A 20257-nucleotide genomic window follows, 5' to 3' on the forward strand; every position below is an offset into this window, starting at 1 on the left:
ATGCCATTTTTTGCTATCTTTTTTAGCCATGAGATATTTCATCACTCAACAAGCAAATAACTATCGATATCACTATATTCTAATACCAACTAATTCAGATAAAAATATAAACAAGAAGACAATAAACTAAAAAAAAAATTGAAATTAAATAAGGTTTGTATAGAGCTTCAATTCATAATTTTGTAATAGAAAATCTCTCTTGAAGTAGGTTGTCTCTTAAAAGGGTTTAAAACTCTTTAAATAAGATAAAAAATCAATCTAAATAAACAACAAAACTTAAAAAATAAAATCATTGGGCATAATAAACTAAATAGAATAAAATAAAAGTAAATAAGAAAACAAATAATATTTTCTAAAAATCCCCCAATTAACATCACATTTATCATAGAAAATTGTCTTTACTTATCTTTTATTTTTATTTTTTTTATCTGGTTGATATCTTCCATTTGCATTTTGTTAGAACTCAACTCAACTAATTTGGGATTCAACGAACTTCTAACTTGAACATACAAACAACCTTTTTTTTTTTTGGGTGCACTAGAAACACAAGCAGTCGAGAAATAAAAACGGAGAACACAAAAATGTGATCAAACCCATAGTGGAGGAACATTCATAGGCAATTAATTACAAGTAAAGAGCACTCGAATCCTAATGAAGACCACATGTTAGAACCAAGACCGACAAGAGAGAAAGAAGTCACACGAGGAGTGCTTATCAATCATTATATGATAAAGGCGGAAACAATATTTCCTTTTCAAAGAGAACAATGAATGATTTGGCTGCACAAACGTGCAATCCATCGAGATCGATGGCATTTCAAAATGATTATGCTCTTCCACATCTCGATCATGCTAAAGACAAACTGCAAATTCACTCTTAATTATTATGACGCTGGCCCTCAAATGTAGGGATTATACTCAATCCAAATCATTTATTCTCCAACATTCAAAGAAGAGTTAATTATAGTTTAGGAAAATCAATAAATTAATCCTTATTTGTTAATGAGATTGTTATTTGTCTCTTGCTCGAAACAGCTCAGTAACTCCCTCCATGTACATGTTCAGGAAAGAATTGAAATTTACCATCCAATTAATCGGAATAATCTCATTTGTATGCACACATTATTATTATTATTTTTATCAATCATAAAAACAAATTTATCACTCCATTAAACCATTTGTCATGGCCCATTTTTTAACCCTCGTGCAAAATAAAATAAAAATTAAAAAGAAAAATAAATAAATAAATAAATACAAGAAAATAAAAAATATTATCAAAAAATATAACAGTAAAAAAAGTCACGAGAACTTTGATCAAAATTTCAAAAACAATAAAAATTTTATTTTATTTGTTTTTTAGTATCTAGGATATGACATTACATATTAATATAATATGTATTTTATATATTAATTTTTCAGTATCTAGGATATGACATTACATATAATATGTATTTTATATATTAATTTTTTTTAACTCTTTAGAGAAACAAACAACTAGAAAATGTAACTAAAACCTTAGATCTTATTAAACATTAAAACAATACAGTTTATCTTAGTTAGAGCGTATTTTGATACTAATATATTTTCTTTACATAACTAATTTTTATACTCTATCTCTGATATCACTTAGTATTTTTAGTGATCAGAATATTAAGTGGCGATTGCCTTATATTTTGTGAGATATACCCTTATATTACATTATATATTTTTTATTTCTTGAGAGTGGATAATTACCACAATGCTACACACATACGATAGTATTGTGTTAAATATAGTTAATGAGATTGTTAATTATCCATGGGTTCCTTGTATGATTCCCAGTAGATTGTATTTAACAGAAAGGTTCAAATGAGAAACAAATTTTTTATGGTATAATTGACACGAAAGACACTCACTTTGAGAGTACAATTGAAACTATTTTAATAGATGGGTGGTAAATTTGAGGGTTGCTCTTTTATTTATTATTTACTTAGTCAGAAATATATAACGAATATTTATTTAAGAATTAAAATAGCATGATTAGAGATATATAATTTAATTTATCTCAACTTTTCTCTTAATGTCCCTTTGCTTAGAGATTGAATTGACCTGATTAAAGAATGACTCTCTTTGTAAGAATAAATTAAATCATTTTCATGGGTTAACTATGAAACCCCCCCAACTCTGCTAGGCCACCACACGGTCCTAGAAAATGGCAGGAGAAGAAAGAATTTTTTATGGGAATTTCCTTTTCTTTTTCCTTACAGCCTAATAGAAATAATAATTTAAACTCTATTTATAGTCATTAATGGCAACTCTTTGCATAGCATCATTATATTATATGAAATTTACACCAAATATCTTGTCTTGATGCCTATTAATTGGCTGTCCGGTAACTTTTTATAGAGTATATTCTAGTTGCAATGACTATGCATAGTTTTTTACATGATGATGCAACGAAAAAGTCCACTTTCATTCCATAATACAAAGATCCTTTAGACCTCTTAGGAGAATCCAAAAGAATAAGTCTCACCGCATACTAATAGCCTAAAAAGATAACGGAGGCTGGCCTAACCTTACCCAAAGCCACGGAAAGCCTAATTGATTTGCTTTTCAATGTCAAACATCAAACAGTATCTTTCCCTCAATGCATGCAACTATGACCCTCGACAGGCACCCCTAATTAATATGTCTGGACATAAAATCTCCAATCTCACGTGAAATTGTTAATCACGTACACTGGCCCGTGTTCCATACATTGGCCGGAGAAAATGTCTCCACACATATGATAAATTGAACACGGTTTCTCTCATGGTGTGCGAAGAACAAGCATGCTTTGTGAAAATTCTACCACTTTTGACACTTAAAGAGAGACACGAGTTCAAAAACCATTTTATTGAGTTTTCTTTGGCTTTATGTGTGGGTTTGCGATGTGGATGTTTGCGATAGAATTCCGACCAACATTGTAAACAATTAGCTGGCTAGCTAGCTAGCTGGGTAGGTTTGAGTTTGAATCATCTCCGAAACACATTTTCAATGGCTTTAGTGACTTACTGTGATTATCACTTTTGATTGAGAAGTCCACACCCCCACCAATTATGCGAAGAGGAGACAAGAGATGGAGTTTTGTCCCTCGTCCTGTTCCTGCAAGAGTATAAGGTGCCCGTGCAATTGATTAATAATAGCAATCATATGCATGGCCGGTGAGTTCAAGTTTTGAAAGCTCTACGTCCGTAAAAAAAAAAAAGTTTGTTGCCAGTCACACTATTTACATTTTGTTTAGGGCAAACAAAATAAAAGTTAAGGATCAATCACATGTTTCTGTGAAATCTAATAAACAAAGCTTTCTTAAAAATTAATGTCGCTGTCTCTAAAGTGATTCAATACAAAGTTTGATAAATAAATTGAGACGACTAATTAAAACTAAGACGATTATATTTTCTTTTTCCCAATTAAAATATTGTTTCATTTGGGATAAATCCTTAACTAAATATATAAAGCATGAACTACGTTGAAACGTCTACAATTTAGTGTAGTTGAGTTTGCTAATACAATTTCACGTATTATATGTATGTATACACTCGATCTGCAATATGTATGCATACAGCCAGAACTTTTTCTCAGACGAATAGGATATATACATGTATGTATACACTCGATCTGCAATATAAAGTATTATATCATTAATTTTAGTTCAAATATAATTAATCATTATATATAGTAATATAACAAAGGTATTCCCATTTAATAAAAGATTGCAAAAAAAAAAAAGAAGTTCATATTTATATACATATAAGATGTATATTTGTCTCTAATGTCTGTTCGGTTATACCATTAAAATCCCCAAAGCCCAACGAATGCAATTGTCTAAGAAAGATTTAATATCGTCTTTCAAGATAATTATGTTAGAGAAGTAAATATATAGCCAAAAACAAAACATACACAGGTTGTAGATAGCGATTAATTCAACGGGATATTAAATACAATTGCATTCCTTCATAATAGGTTCGCCAAAAAAAGGTTTAATTCAATGATAAGGATTTTTTTTATTGAGCAAACATCAAATATACCGATCAAAATATTGAGGTATTATAAATTTTATACCAAAACTATTTTTATATCAATTTAACTATTATACTATTTTAAGTACTTCTCAATCAAAGATTCTTATTAGAAACCTTTACAAAAAAATATTAATTCCCTATTAAATGATATCGTATCTTAAAAACAAATTATATACAAATGGGACGGAAAATTAGATGAAAAGCTCCAGTTAAAAATACAAGTGATATAAAACCTGGCAATTCATTTTGATCTTAAAAATAATAAGAAGTTTTTATTTGAAAATTTCTATAAACTTTAGAATAAAATTGATTAACATTGAGCTACCTGTTTTTTCTTTTCCATTCGAGTATCTTAGTTTTAATTTTACGTTACAGAATTTTTATTTATTTATTTTAATTTGAAATTTGGTGTCAATTAATCTGATAATTTAATTATAAGGTAACCGTTGTTATTTGATAACATGTGGAAAAAAAAAACATTAGGATCTAATAGAAAAAAAGTGAAAAATTAAGAAAATCAAGAATGAAATTACGAATTTGTAAAAAAGTAAAAAAAAGATATAAAAAATACAAAATTAACTATAAGAAAATAGCATTTCACAGATTCTTTTACACCTAGGTGCGATGTGCAATGTTGACTGCTACAGTGCGCCTGGTTCTCTTTTCATTTTTTATTTTGTTTTATTTCATCTTTCCATGTTACATGCATGTGATATAAAACCTGGCAATTCATTTTGATTCATATGATTCATTGTATTTGGAGTGTCGAAAAAAGCTCCAGTTTTAAATTAATGCTTAATTTTGTGAAATATGACTTAATTTGTTTATCAAAAAATTAAAATAATTGTGATTAAATTTTGTATAAAAATAAAGATCCAGTCCAGTTTTATTTTCTTATACTATTCACAAGGCATGGAAAAGCACTCTTTGATCCTTAAAGTTTTTAACTTTTTTTTTTAGTTCCTGTTCTTTGAGTTTTTAAAATTTTATTTGTTTTAAATTTTAGTTTTTAAAATTTTATAAAAAAAATTGATTGATTGACCACATTATATCTATCAGAAGAATCGATGTTGGTTATTGAATTTCTATTAATGAAAGGATTGTTATTGATATGTTTCCTATAGCAAAAAAAAAAAATCAAGTTAGGCAAGAACATTTTAATTTGGTTAAATTTTGTGTTTTTTTGAGTGATTTAGGTGTATTTTAGAGTTTAATATTTATTTATTGAGTTTTTTAGGATTTTTTTGGGGTGTTTTGGATAAAGATAGATTGAAAATAGTTTTTAGATTTGAAAAACCCAGCCCTACTTTCTAATGCTAAGTTTTTTGTTTTTTAAAAATGTTTATGATTAAAAAAAACACTTTCATTAAAAAAATAATTAAAGAGGCATTATTAAGAAAATGAGGTTTGGAATGAAGAGATACCTTTTTTTTTATACTTCTTTCAAATGATTAAAATTTTAAATAAACTTTTATTTTCATTATCGCTACATTTTATTAAAAAATATGTTGATAACAAAAAAAAAATGTATAATTGTTTTAAAGTAGATTAGGGGTTTTTTATGATGATATTATTGATTACTTTATGAATAATTTTGTATTAGTCTTATATTAAAAACGTTTGCAATAATTTACTCATTTATATTGAATGATAATAAAATAACTATTTTATTATCATTTTTACTATAAATATTTTATATAATTATCTCAAATCTATTACTCTCATAATTTTTTTATATAGTTGTATAATGATCAATTAATAATTTTTTTATAGAAACTTATTTTCATAATCCTAATAATTCTTTTTGCTTATAAGAAAATACTTCTCATAGAAAAATTTATTTTTGTGAAAATGAGAAAATTAGTTTTTTTATTAAAAAATACATCTTTTTCATTTTTAGTTCAAATCGTTGTACTTTTTTCCAAATATGTTTTTCTAATTGATAATGCTTTTTATTCAATAAACGATGCTATTAATGAAAGAAAAAAAAAATCCTGCGTTATTGTCATATCAAGAAAAAGTTCATGAATTAGGAAAGACAATTTTGACTTTAAGAATACATTTCTCCTCCTTGATTTTATTTGCTTTTTTTTATTAGAATATCTATTTTTATTATTAATTTAAATTTTTTTAATTCAAATTAAGTTTGATTAGGTGAATTGAGATGCATGGAAACTTACTAGGATAGGATAACTGAGTTACATTAGATTATTATTTTTTTAGTTTAATTTGAATTCTGAACTAGATTAGAATTTAGTCAGCTAATTACCATATTAACCTGCAAAATAAGATCTATCAAGATTTTGAAACATTGTCCAAAAGTTTCACGTTGTAGCTTTTGCAAAACTAGCTAGCAGTATAAACTATTTCAATGGAAGATGCGTGTGCATAATAAAAAAAAAAAATTATTTTCACTATAGTTTTGATTTATATGTGTGCAGAATTTTACAAAAAAAAAAAAATTATTTTTTTTACAATAATGGCTTATGCTAGGAATAGATGGTTTTAAATTATTATTATTGAGTTAAGCGATTGAAATTTTTACTTCTCTTCCCGTCATTCTTTAATTTCACAAACATGTACATATTCATCCAATCACCGGTAATTTCATCACCATATCGTAACCCTTTATAATTTTCTAATGAAATTGCTTGTCCATTGACAATTTCATTACTACGAAACAACATTATATAATTTTCATCACATAATAATACTAGCAGTACAATATTCATTTTAAATTTACTTTTCAAAAAAATTTATGTTGTTTCTATATATGACATCTCATATATACACACACACACACACACAAGGTATAACCACATATAAGAATATGAATTATGACTATATACACTTCTCTAGAGAAAATCATGAATTATTAGTATGATCGACTAACAAGAATAAAATAAAATAAAGGATCTAAATAGATTAAATCTATATATACATAAGCTAAATGTGCATTTCATGGTTCTATTTAAAATAGGTAATGCATATTATTAAACTCATTCCAAGCTTTACCTTCGAAAGAGTACAACATAACTCTATCTATTACATCATGTGAATGATGCCATATCATTTATCTAGTTAATTTTTGAAGATATAAATAACATTTATGACGTAAGAGTAATTAAGAAATATCTTAATTTTTTGTAGTGATAAGTTTCTTTTCTCTACTAATATTGGGTTTATATCGAGTATGCTAATATGTTTGCACTTGGTAAAATTTGCATATTTATCATAGTATAATATGCAAAAGTTTGGACACTTATCAATTTTTTGATATCCTAAACCAAAAGATTTCATCATAGATTTTGCAATATAAAAGTTTTTTTTCAGCCTTTTCTTTTCACGTAACATGATTTTAATCAATTCAATAATGTTATTATAATCGATCTCACTTAACCTATAATCTGATATAATGGTAAACATTAGTGTAATAGTTAACAAATTGCTATGAGTTATGCATCAATCATAAAATGGTTCATTGCAATCTTTCAGAAGTGTAAAAACCTAATTATATCTACATTTGGTTCTTCATCTAAAGGGATGTTAGGTGAACATTCATTTGAATAATTATGATTCATTCTCATTTTATTTGTCACCATATTCCTATAAGAATTATTATTATCATCCGCAAACTCATGTATATTGCTAGAGTTAAAAGTTAAGTCAACCATCCTTTCTAACATGGTTTTATGAGGAACTTAGGGTTCTCCATGTGTCAACCAATATAAATATTTCTCAATAAAAATTTTTTAAAGTAAATACATCATCACAACATCTTTACGGTGAAATTTTTTATTCTTACACTTCACATATAAACATTGAATTTCACTTGCTTAACAATAAAATTGATAAAAAATGATTTGTACTCATTAAAATAACATATTATTTCTTCAATTATAATACATCTAAGTTATAAAATTAAACTTAATTTCATCAAATGATAACAAAATTCAAATTTTCTCAAATCTCAAACAAACCCTAACATACAAATCATATATTAATATAACAAATTACTTTAGAAAAAAGTTATAAAACACATAAATATATAAGCAAACTATAAATATTAAAAAAGACTTTGATAAATTAACCCAAAACATAAATAAGTTACCAAAAAAATGGGTGAGTTTATTTATTTTGTGTATCGAAGCTTCACAAAAAATCCAACAATAGATTATGATATTACTAATAAATGTAGATTGACGTTGACGAGTTGTAGCTGAATTTATGAGAAAATAGAGGGTTGTTGATGTTTTTTAGCAAGTAAAAGAAAAGGTATGAGGGGAGGAAACTATCAGTTATAACTTATTTATATTTGCTGATTGAATTATTTCATTGGTAATTTCATTAGCAAATAATGATATTTCAACTTTCCAATGGAATAGCCTATATAATTTTTATTAATCTTTTTTTTATTTTTTTACTCCATCAACAATTCCATTAGAAATTATTAATTTAATTTTTGTGTTTTTATTTTTGTCAGAAATTAGTTATGGAATATTATTCATTAATGTTTTCAATATTGCTATTTGGTAATTTTATGGGGGTGAATTTCAAAAGAATACATTTGATATTTTTTAAAATATAAATAACCTGCTACTTGAATCTCTAGTATCTAAATCTCTGGTATCAATATCTATTTTATAATTCTTAATGTTTTTTAATTATTAATTAATGACTCTAGTATATTTATTTTTCCCCTAAATTTTAGAGAGACTATCATCTGTCATCGTGTGACATGAGTTAGGTAACTTGGCATAATATTGCAACCTGCAAAATGATTCCTTAAATTAAACAAATCCGTAGCGTCTTATCTATCTTAAATAGGATATTCTATGGTGATTTTTATTATTATTTAATATATTCAATCTCTTATCTAAAATGTCTATAATACCATTTTTAGATGTTTTAATAAAGTAGGTGGCAACCCTATATAGAATATTTAGTTTAGAGAAATGTCTCATACATCGACTACAAATCAATGAATCTGCCTCCTTGAGAATAATAATTAAAGCAGAATCCAAACAAAATTCTTAAAACAAAAGCAGGACCCAAACAAAATAGTTTAAACCATTTTTAGTTAATTTTGGCACAACTTAAACATGTCAGGAAAATTAAGTGCATGGGATTACACACACACTCACACACACACACACATATATATATATAAGAGAGAAGAACAGATCAGTTGATCAAGAGGTGGGCAAATTATATAGAAGCAAATACGAAAAACAAGAAGTATGGCTGAGTTTTCGTCCATTGGATTAGCTCTCATTTTAGGACTAGTTTTGGCTTTATTTCTTTTACGCTTTTTCTCAAGACACAATCATAAAAATTTACCTGATGGTAGCATGGGATTTCCCTTTGTAGGGGAAACTCTTTCCTTACTCAAGCCTCATTCATCAAACTCAATGGGAACCTTCCTGCAAGAACGTGTTTCCAGGTGATCATAAACCAATTTAAGTGTTTGAGTGTGTATACACTTTCTTTATCGTTTCTTCAAAAAACGACATTTATGATCTCCTTCTTCTTTTGTGTTGAAGCTATCTAATTCTTTCCCAGCTCTTATTATGTATGTATGCAGATATGGGAAAGTTTTCAAATCACATCTATTTGGTTCTCCAGCCATAGTTTCTTGCGACCATGAGCTCAACATGTTTATCCTTCAAAATGAAGAGAGGTTATTCGAAGCCAGCTACCCCAAGGCCATGCACGATATTCTTGGAAGATTCTCATTACTTGTTATCTCCGGAGACCTCCATAGGAAGTTAAGAAATTTTGTTGTCACCTTCAACACAGTGTCCAAGTCATCCCCAAGATTCCTTAATTTTACAGAAAATCTAGCAATCTCAATGCTGAAGTCATGGAAAGGCTGTACAGAAATCGACTTCCTTAAAGATATCAGAAAGGTACGTGGATATATGCAAACCTCTATGTTCCGCTCAGCTTCTTTGAAAGAACATAGAGAGATAGCATCGTTTTGTGATTTACAAGTGCAGCTTACACTTAGTCTCATGGTGAAGAGCGTTTTGAGTATTGAACCCGAAGAGCCAAGAGCCTTGAAGATATTAGATGATTTTCGAACTTACATGAAAGGCTTTGTGTCTTTGCCATTAAACTTCCCTGGATCATCTTATTCCAAAGCTGTAAAGGTAACCAGAGTGATGTTGATAGTTAAAATTACTGTATGCAGCGTGTCTATGTTTTGTCCATATATGTCTTAATACTAGCTAATAAGTTCAAATTCTTTGCTTTATCCCTCTATGTCACAATGTCTTCTTAGGCAAGAACAAGACTTGCTTCCACCATGACAGGGATTATTAATGAAAGGGAAAAGGAGAAGGTGGGGCTTATTACAGAAGACTTCTTAGACGTGATTTTGTCAAAACGAGGGATTCTAACCGATGGACAGATTGTTAGCGTGGCGTTGGACATCTTGCTAGGTGGCTATGAGACAACCTCCACACTTATAGCCTTAATTGTTTACTTTCTTGGGCATGTACCGAAGGCTTTTCAGACCTTAAAGGTCTGTCTAACTCACTGCCTCTCTTTCTCATGATCAAGTACCATTAGCTAATCAAAGGTTTCTTGTCTTTTTTACTCCCTCTCGATATCAATTTTAATTAATGATATATAGGAAGAACATGACGCAATAAGAAAAAGTAAACAGGCTGGGGAACCCTTGGACATGGAAGATTACAGGAAAATGGAGTTCACAAAAAATGTAAGATACATTAAACGTTGCTGACTATTGCTTCATACAAGGTTTTGATCTAATACTTGTATGCATAAGGAAATTAATCTAAAAGCTCACAAATTAAACGCAGGTTATATATGAGTCTATGAGATGCGGGAATGTGGTAAAATTCTTACACCGTAAAGCTATTCAAGATGTCAAATACAAAGGTTTAATATAGTTTTGTTAGTTTGGTATTTTTTTATTATTATTATTATTATTTTGAAGTTCTTGTATTATCATTACCTCTTTCTATGTCTGATATCATCGCGAACTTGGTTCTTGCTATTGCAGAATACTTCATTCCATCCGGTTGGAAGGTTATACCTGTGTTATCCGGCCCACATCTTGATCCATCCCTTCATGAAAGTCCTTTGAAATTCAATCCCTGGAGATGGAAAGTACGATACTGAGATAAGCCCTATGAATTTTAATTAAAAACATATATAGAAAGAACTATACTATTCCTGAAACTAACATTACTCGAAAGTATTAAAAGGAGGTATTAGTTTGTTTGCTTGCTTGCTTGGTGCAGATATGGAGAGATCCATATGATTAAGCACACATAATTAATCATATTCTTTTGTTTCCCTTTTACTGTGTTTCAATCCCTTTTTTCGCCTTCGGCAGAATCAAGAGACTAGGAAAACAGTGATGCCATTTGGTGGTGGACCACGGCTATGTCCAGGAGCCGAACTTGCCAAAGTGGAGATAGCATTTTTCCTTCATCATCTTGTCCTTAATTATAGGTAAGATTTCAGGACATAGCCCCAATTAGATGATGAGACGAAAAGATTATACATGTTAAATTGTTGGGTTAACCCAATAACACAATGCATCCCACTTAGGAACCTTAATAATTGAGATTAATAATGCAATTTTATTTTAAGTAATTAAATCCAAGTTGGATCGCACCTTCTCTAAAACTTGTTGTGATTGCTAGAAATTATATATAAAAAGAAGCTTTGTGAAGCCATCTTTTTCATAATGTGAGATTCGAGCAAAACTTTTATAAAAAGATGAGATTTAAGTAAACATAAATATTGATTGATGATTAATTGCACTCATATGGAATTATCACTGTTGCTGCTGCTGCTGCTGAAGAATCCCTTGTGGAATTGCCTTATCTCAACAAGGAAACGCATGAAGGAGGCTCAAACATGTCCTATATATATATATATATTCAAACCATGGCTTGTTTAATTTGATACATAACTCCAATAATGTTGTGCCTTTTAACCAGGTGGAAAGTAAAAGAAGACGACTTTCCAGTTGCTTATCCTTATGTGGAATTCCGAAGAGGCTTGCTACTGGCGGTTGAACCTGCACAGGAAGAGTTTAGAAAATGAAGATTTAACTAGCTTCGGCTTACGAAGGTTGCATGTACTTGAAGGAAGTCTTACAAGCTACTAGGCCAAATACATTTAACGTAAATTTTAGTCATTTACAAATAAATAAGATAGAATTTGTAGTCGCGTTCGGAGGTGGCAAGGGTGTAGCTAACGTAGATTTTATTTTCAGCAATTACAAGTATTAATGTGTATCGTATGGAAATACTGTTGTGTGAAATATGCAAGAAACCGGCGAGGATATCACACCAAAAGAGAGGCAATTTGAGGGGTTTGACATCGTTTTTTTTTTTCAAAGTTTTTTTAATAAAAAATTGTTTGTTTTAATTTTTATTTTAAAAAATAAGATTGAAAGCAAGCTTTGAAATTAGTTTTTAAATTTCTTAATACTATTTTTTATACCACAATATAAGGTCTTGTGATCACGTTGGGTTTGGTAGGTGAAAATGATTGTATGTAATGGATTCGTATCTAAAACTAGTTTGACCATTCAATGTTAGGACCAAAACACAAACACCTGAGAATTGGGTTGGACCCCATCTGAGGTGCTCGTGGTTCAAGTCAAGCCTTTGTTTAACTAGCTTAAGATTCAGATTATGACATTGCTTGGCGCAACCAAGGTTTAAGGAGCCAAAGCTTCAAATGGTAAAAAAGGTTTCGAGGCTCTCAAAAGTGAGTTAGAAATTGTACTATAACTATGCTCAAACCAAGATTAGGATAGGTCCAACCAAGATGCTAGCCAAGACTAAGTTAAAGGATCTTGGGAATCAAGTCTAGGGTTTGAGTCAAAACTCTTAATGAGATAGACTGCTACTTTTCATCTAATCTAAAAATAAATTTACTTATAAATATTAAAATATATAAAGGCATTAATCCATACTTAAAATACATATGCATGAATAAAAATAAAACTACATGCTAAAGTAGTGAAAATACAAGCTAAATTTAAATAAACCAAAACAAACAAACAAACAATTAAATAAGTTTAGTCCAATTCGATAAGGCATTTCTTAGGGGAGTCATCATTCTGTCATAGTGACGTGGTGTCGAATGATGGCGAGTTTGCCTCCTAAATGATGTGTGAAAAAAAGTTTTGAATTTAATCATAAAATTATGATTATGCAGTTTAAGAGTCACAACCTAGTATTATGGCTACTAAGAAATCTATGGTCTATGAAAATCCAGGTAAGGGACTAGTTGTGCAAAGAGAAGACGCGTCACTTCTAGTGCACTGTACCCTATCTAAGATAAGTTGCATTATTATTTTATTGTTTTTCGAGGTCGTTTTTCTATCTATTGGTCTTGTCTAAAATTTAAGGTAGATTTCCCTTCGTGAGGAAGTCTTTACCTTATTGAGTTAAATCTTAAACATTCTAAGAATCATGCTTATTTATTTCTTTGATATAGCTAAGACCTAGCACTCTGAATAATAAAATAATTATTATGGTTTTTTTTTTGTAATTTGATTAAACCCTAATTGATAATCATAAATTAGTTACAATATCTAATTTTGTATTAAAAAAATTATAAAAATGTGATTTTTATCTTTTAGAAAATATGCATGAAAAATCTTTAAGATTTGATCATATGCATAAAAACAAAATATTTTTTTTTATTTTTTGAAAGAGGAAATTGATTTAATTTTTTTTGAATTTTATTGAAATTTCAAATTCTTTTAAGAAACTTTTGAGAGAGAACCAAGTATTTTAATATCAGAGTTGTATCTTATAGTGTCAATATACAACACAATATTATGCAAAATTATTGGAAAAACATATAAGAAAATCACAAATATTTTGAAATGACATAAATTTTTGAGTTTTTTATTATATTTTAGATATTATTAAATAAATTGGATTAGACTCGACCCAACCATCTAGGTTGGGCTGCAACGGATGCAACCCGACCCAATCGAGTTAGACCGACTAGCAGCCCAAAATATTCTTGCCTCTCTGTTTTTTTTTATATTGGGTATGGGCTGGACCTGACCCAGCTATCCAGGTTGGACTAGAACAGGTTCAGTCTAGCTAGGTTGGGTTGTCTAATGGTCTAACAGCCTTTTTATTTTTTTATTTTTATTTTAGGCTAAACCCAAACCAACCATATGGGCTAGGCTGAAACAGATTTAGCCCATGCCAACATGGTCGCTGGCCTAGCCTAGCAACCATGTTAGGAGCGTTGCAGAACGTGATTCTTCACATTCTGCTAGTCGAGGGGGAGAGTTTGAGGAGAAACATAGAGAGGATGCTTGCCTGAACGGAGGAGAAAAGATGTTGAAGGTGTTCCTAGTGGTGCAATAAAGTCCAATGTGTGGTTAATGGTAGCGTTGTTGGCTAAGGAAGAGGTCAAGAGATGAGGGGGAAAAAATACCATGGGAAGGGGTTGAATCTTTTCCAAATTTAGCCTCAAATTTCTTGTCTCTTGGTGTATAAAATCCACCTTTATTTATAACAGGTAGAAGGGGGACACTTTGTCTCTTTTGAGAACCAATCTTGGCCTTTTTATTCAAAACAAAATGATTCCAATTCTTGATTCAAAGTTGTCATCATGTCTTAAAAAGTTGTTGTAGAAAGGCTAGTTGGATTAGCCACTTTAGGACAGTACCACGATAAATGTATTGTTAATTAGTCGGAATGAACTCGTAGTCAAATGCAAGACCATCATGGTGATGTGTATTTTGTAAAATTGGGTTAAAAAATGAAGCATTAATTGACTCTAAACTTTAAATTTTATGCAATTTTGTCCCTGTTGAATTATAATGTCCTCCCCGGATTTCAATGCCTTTTTTATTTTGAACCTTGATCTTGAATTCATGCAAATTGATCATTAAACTTTGTAATCTCTTCAATATCTTCCATGATTTTAATAAATTAAATCCCCAGAGTTGGCGTGTTTTTTTCAAAATAGTCCTTAGTAATGAATTTCTTCATTTTAACTAGCAATGATTTTTTTTTAATTTAACCCTTAATTGACCTTAAATGTTCAATTCTCTTCAATTTTACCCCTTATTTGAACCAATTGTCTTTTTAAAAATTAAGTTTAGTCCTTTAAAATTTCAATGTTCTCAATTAAACCCAAATTGAACTCTCAAACTTAATTTTTCACTAATTAGTCTCTAATAAAATTACTTTAACATATTTAACTTATAATTAAGTGAAAGGACTTAATTAAATCCCTTAATTTGACCCAAATTAATTCTTAAACATAACTAAACTTTTACTTTAACCCGTGATTAAATCAAATTAGCCCATTAAAATTCTAATTATGTCTTTAAACTTAATATTTATGCATATACGTCCAATAATAATTTACTTTGACCTTGAGTTTGCATTGTCTTTCCAGTTTTGGATATAATTGGGTACAATTATGCTCCAAATTTGTCTAAAATCTCAGCCTGATTTTTTGGTATATCTGAAATCTTTTCAGCTTGCTTTTGTTAAATCATCAGTCCTTTTGCTATTATTACTTTATTTGTTTATTTTCAAAGAAAAACAGTAAAGTTTAGGGAATAACCCAAAAATAGACAATGACAGTTTGAATGACAAACTTGTGTTAACATGTAAAATCTACAGTCAGGTCATGAAATCGGGATAACTTGATAGAAAAAAATAAAAATAAATTATAAAGCTCATATTAAAAGAAAATAAAAACAATGTCGAGTAATGAAATATAAAAAAGGAAATACACCAAAAAAATATCAACCCCCATTAAATTTTTAAACTCATGACTCATATTGTAATCTGATTTTGGCCCAATAACTTTTTAATTTAATTTTATAGGTTTAAGATGTAAAATTAAAAGATCATATATTTATTTCGATGAAAAGTGTGATTTGTCAACATGCGTGAAAACTAGAGACTCCAGTGTATTTTTTTATTCTATCCCTATCTTTAAGATAATCCTTGTCTTCAAGATAATCCATATTTTCAAGATAATCACTATCTTGAAGATAATCTTTGTCTTCAAGATAATAATAGTTATCTGCTTTCAAATTTGATTCTTCATCAAAGTCAAACTTTGAAAAAGAGAGTGAGCTTGATTGAAATTTTGCTTCTCACATACGAAAGGACTCTGACACTATAAATAGAGACCTCAATGTATGCAAAAATAGGGAGGGACAATTAGAGAGAAACCCTAAAAGAAGAGACTACAAGAGGAGGCCATTACCAAAAACCCTAAAATAGAGGAACATAAAAAAGGAAAGGGGGTGGCAAATCTTATACTAGCCGCTGCCCCCTTCAACCCTTCTATTTTTTAGCCTAGTCTTCCTCGACTCCCCTCCAGCAGCTACACGTCTAGGTAAGTTTCCTTCATTCCTTGTTAAAATAATTAATTGGTTGCTATTGCATCCATGCATGAACCTTATGTATAGCTAGGCTAGGTTCAACTCAAAAAGAAAAAAAAAAAGTTGGCCGAATTTAGGCTTTAGGCCTAGTCGACCTAAACTGTGTTTGTTAAGGGTATGTTTGGCAAAACACACCCTTATGCCTTGGCCATAATTTTTATACTCATTTTAATTGGATGTTTAGCTAAACGAGCCCTTTTTTGATATTAATAAATTCCAAAGATATTTGGAAATCTTCATTGATTTATTTATGGTCCCCTCACACTTTGTTTTATTTTTTTCTTGTGTTTGTATTTTTTTTTGTAAATATGCTCAATTTGTGGACTATTACTGTTAAACACAAATACATCGTGTATTGTTTTTTTACTTCCATCTAAAAAGGAAAAATAATAATAAAGGATAAATAAGAAAGAAAGGATATAAAAAAAAATTCTTCAAATTCAATTTTTACAAAATATTCACTAATGCTAGAGTCAGGAATATCGTATTTTTTGGATTTATGCGATATTTACCAACACTAGAGTTGAAAATATTTGTAGAAATTGTTTATTAACACCAGAGTCAGGAACATGAAGAGAAGAATAAAAAAGGAAAAAAAAAGAATAAATTCTTAGCAATTATAGACAAAACCAGCAATGCAGCCTACCTTAGGTAGGACTCTTAAGAGATAATAGCATCTTCTCTTTTGCATAACCAGTCTCGTACCATAGAATCTCTGTTGATAGTTAGAGTTTCTAGTGACCATAATACTAGATGACAACTCCTTAAACAAGACTTTTTCCCCTAAATCACAAGATGTTAGATATCTGTTCCTTTTTCAATCAAGATTATATTTTTATTCAGTCGTCGTGATGTTCGTGTATGACAACTCAAGTCATTAAACCATAAGCACCCTATAAGAAAAGCTTTTGTGTGTGTGTGTGTAATAAAAAATAATTTTTTTAATGATATGGTGAATTTGAAAAGAAAAATCAAATTAACAAAAGAGCCCAAAGTAATAAAAGAAAAAAGAAAAAAAGAATAGGGATCAAAATTAAAATAAAAATAAAAACTTTTTTTAATTGCAAGGTGAAATTGAAAAGAAAAATCAATTTAACAAAGGAACCCAAAAATTAAAACTAAAACAATAAAAAAAGGGACCAAATTAAAAAATAAAAAAACATATATCATAAATTGAGATTAAAGGGAGTAATTGAAAACAATTCTAAAAATTTACAAAAGAACCAAGGAAAAAAATCAAAATCAAAAGAATAAAAATCAAAAAATCAAAACAATAAAAACTGAAAATCTCATGAAATCATAGGAAAACTCTAAAATAAAAAAAAATCAAAATCAAAAAAATAAAAACCGAAAATCTCATGAAATCATAGGAAAACTCTGAGATTTCACATAGCCAAACGTGATTTTCAAGGAGATAAAAGAGATAAATAAGAGGATAAGAAAAAAAAATCATTAATGATGAATTACACAACCACTAAGCACACACATCATCCCTAAAGAAAGAGGAGTTTGCAACGTTTTTAAGGACATAATGTAAGCTTTTTTTCACAGCCAAAAAGTCATTTGTGTCATCCAAAGAATATAAATACCTCCCTTGTTCTAGCTTGTGCTTTATATGTGCCATTTATTTTTTATTTTTTAATTATATTTTATATTTATTAAAATAACAAATTTTTCCTTAACTAACTTAATTATATATATATAAAAAAAATCAATGTGAAAATATGAAAGTGTCACTAGTCGCCAGTTTTAAATTTTTTTTCTTGTGAGGATAAACTATATATATATATATATATATATATATATATATATATATATAAGTGATTTATCCTCGAACAATGATTCGATGGGTTTTGTACAAAGTACATACTACTTTCAATAGCCAATTCAAAGAATTCTTACGAGAAAGGCAAAATTATCATGAAATTATTCTAGTAAACAATGCCCCTTTGTATATGTGAATAGTATTTTTTTTCAAAAGGTTTTAGTTTTTGTTAATAATGTGAAGCCACCAACGAATGAGTTTTTGGCAGTAGCCTCTTGGTAGATATACAAAAGAACACTGATTCAATTTTTATTATTATTTTCTTGAAATTGAACTTATTTACATTCCATGCAAAAGAAACCAAGTTAGACCATTAATTGTTTTTATTATGATAGTGACTTAGGATTGCATAGTGAATGTTATACAGGATCCATGTAAGCTATTTACTTTTAGTTTTTTTTTTAAAAAAATTATGTAGTTTCATTTGGAAAAAAAAAAGATTGTTTTAGCTAAAATAAATAAATTTATTTTTTTCTTAAACTATGAAGGTATTCCTAGGTCAATTTGCATATCAACATAGACTAAATTTCCTCTAGAACGATTTTAAAATCACTCCTGCATCGGCCGAATGCATTAAATATGGACAAATGTTCATCACGACGTTTTCTATAAGAAATGTGCTCTGTATTTAGATAAACACTTATTTGTGTAGGGGCTTGACCATTTGTAAAACAAAGGTTCTTCAGAAAGTCTTTATTTTGAATGATTGGCTTATAGATAACATTGTCTACAATACTTCTCCAAGAGTCCTTGATTGACTAATGTCCATGAATTTATAAATTTATGAGCGCTAACGAGAACTTCTTCATTGTAGATCCCAAACACAGCTCCTAATCCACACCCATCAGCATCCGTTGCAGCATCATAGTTGAGCTTAATGGAGATCCCAAGCACAGCTCCTAATCCACACCCATTAGCATCCGTTGCAGCATCATAGTTGAGCTTAACCCTATCTATAACTAGATGATGCCATAATGAAGCCTCTTGATCACGAGAGATCTATGTTTATTGTGGGTCTTCTATCAATGGATCACATCAAATGCTTAATAAACTTATTTATAGACTAGTAGCACACAGTCAAATCCAAAAAGATATTTATTTATGTAAGACTAATAGCGTCTTATAATTATAACTTTCAATTTGACTATTAAATCAAGTTTAAATTTTATCAGATAATTTTAAAGACACAATTCTATAAGAGATCAACTTGTTGTAACCAATCAAGTTTGAAAGTCCCTCAAATTATGCTTGGAAAATTTTGTTAGAGTCAATCTGACTATAAATAAAAAAAAATTACAAAGTTAAATTTTTTATCACCAATCTGACTATAAATAGAAGAAAAAAATTACAAAGTTAAATTTTTTATCAATTTAATATTAAAAATCAAAAAAAAATAATTTTGGAAGGAAAAAAATCCCATGAGGAAAAACGTTGTAGTAATTAACAATGTTTTATGAAAAAAACTGTAGTACTTTCTTTAGTAAAACTGACAAAGATAATTTTAGAAAATAAAATCATTTAGAAAAATATTATAGCAATTCACAGTGTTTTGTAATAAAAGCTACAATAGTTTCCCCATATGATTTACTTTTATTGTAATTATAATTTTTAATTAATTCAATATTAAAAAATTGACAAAGATAATTTTGAAAAAAATCATATGTTAAAACACTACAACAATTTATAGTGTTTTAAAGAAAAAAATTACAAGGCTAAATTCTCAATAAGTTCAATATTAAAAAAATAAAATCGACAGGGATAATTTAAAAAAAATAATAAAAAAATATGTTGGAAATACTATAGCAATTCGCAATGCTTTGTGATGAAAACTACAATATTTCTCTACATGATTTAGTCTTGTATGTAATGACTTGTAATTGTAATTCTCAACCAGCTCAATATTAAAAAAATAAAATTAACAAAAATAATTTTAAACAAATCATAAGAAAAAAACATGTTG

The 20257-nt window shown here is 28.8% G+C and overlaps 1 protein-coding gene across 3 annotated transcripts; it reads left to right on the top strand.

Moving 5' to 3' along the window:
* Positions 1–9245: 9245 nt before the first annotated feature.
* Positions 9246–12392, top strand: CYP724A1 (cytochrome P450, family 724, subfamily A, polypeptide 1). Of its 3 annotated transcripts, XM_011013174.1 has the most exons (10): positions 9246–9280; positions 9413–9485; positions 9627–9951; positions 10042–10194; positions 10326–10568; positions 10680–10766; positions 10870–10948; positions 11073–11179; positions 11409–11527; positions 12022–12392. In XM_011013174.1, the coding sequence occupies exons 2-10, from the start codon at positions 9454–9456 to the stop codon at positions 12125–12127; spliced, it is 1251 nt and encodes a 416-aa protein (XP_011011476.1). In that variant the 5' UTR covers positions 9246–9280; positions 9413–9453; the 3' UTR covers positions 12128–12392. The 3 variants fall into 3 exon arrangements, with proteins under 3 accessions (XP_011011476.1, XP_011011474.1, XP_011011475.1); XM_011013172.1 differs by having other exon boundaries at positions 9252–9485; XM_011013173.1 differs by having other exon boundaries at positions 9252–9485; positions 10066–10194.
* Positions 12393–20257: the final 7865 nt, after the last annotated feature.

The sequence above is a fragment of the Populus euphratica genome, unplaced genomic scaffold, assembly GCF_000495115.2.
Source record: "Populus euphratica unplaced genomic scaffold, PopEup_1.0 scaffold834.1, whole genome shotgun sequence".
Classification (NCBI taxonomy): Eukaryota; Viridiplantae; Streptophyta; class Magnoliopsida; order Malpighiales; family Salicaceae; genus Populus; species Populus euphratica.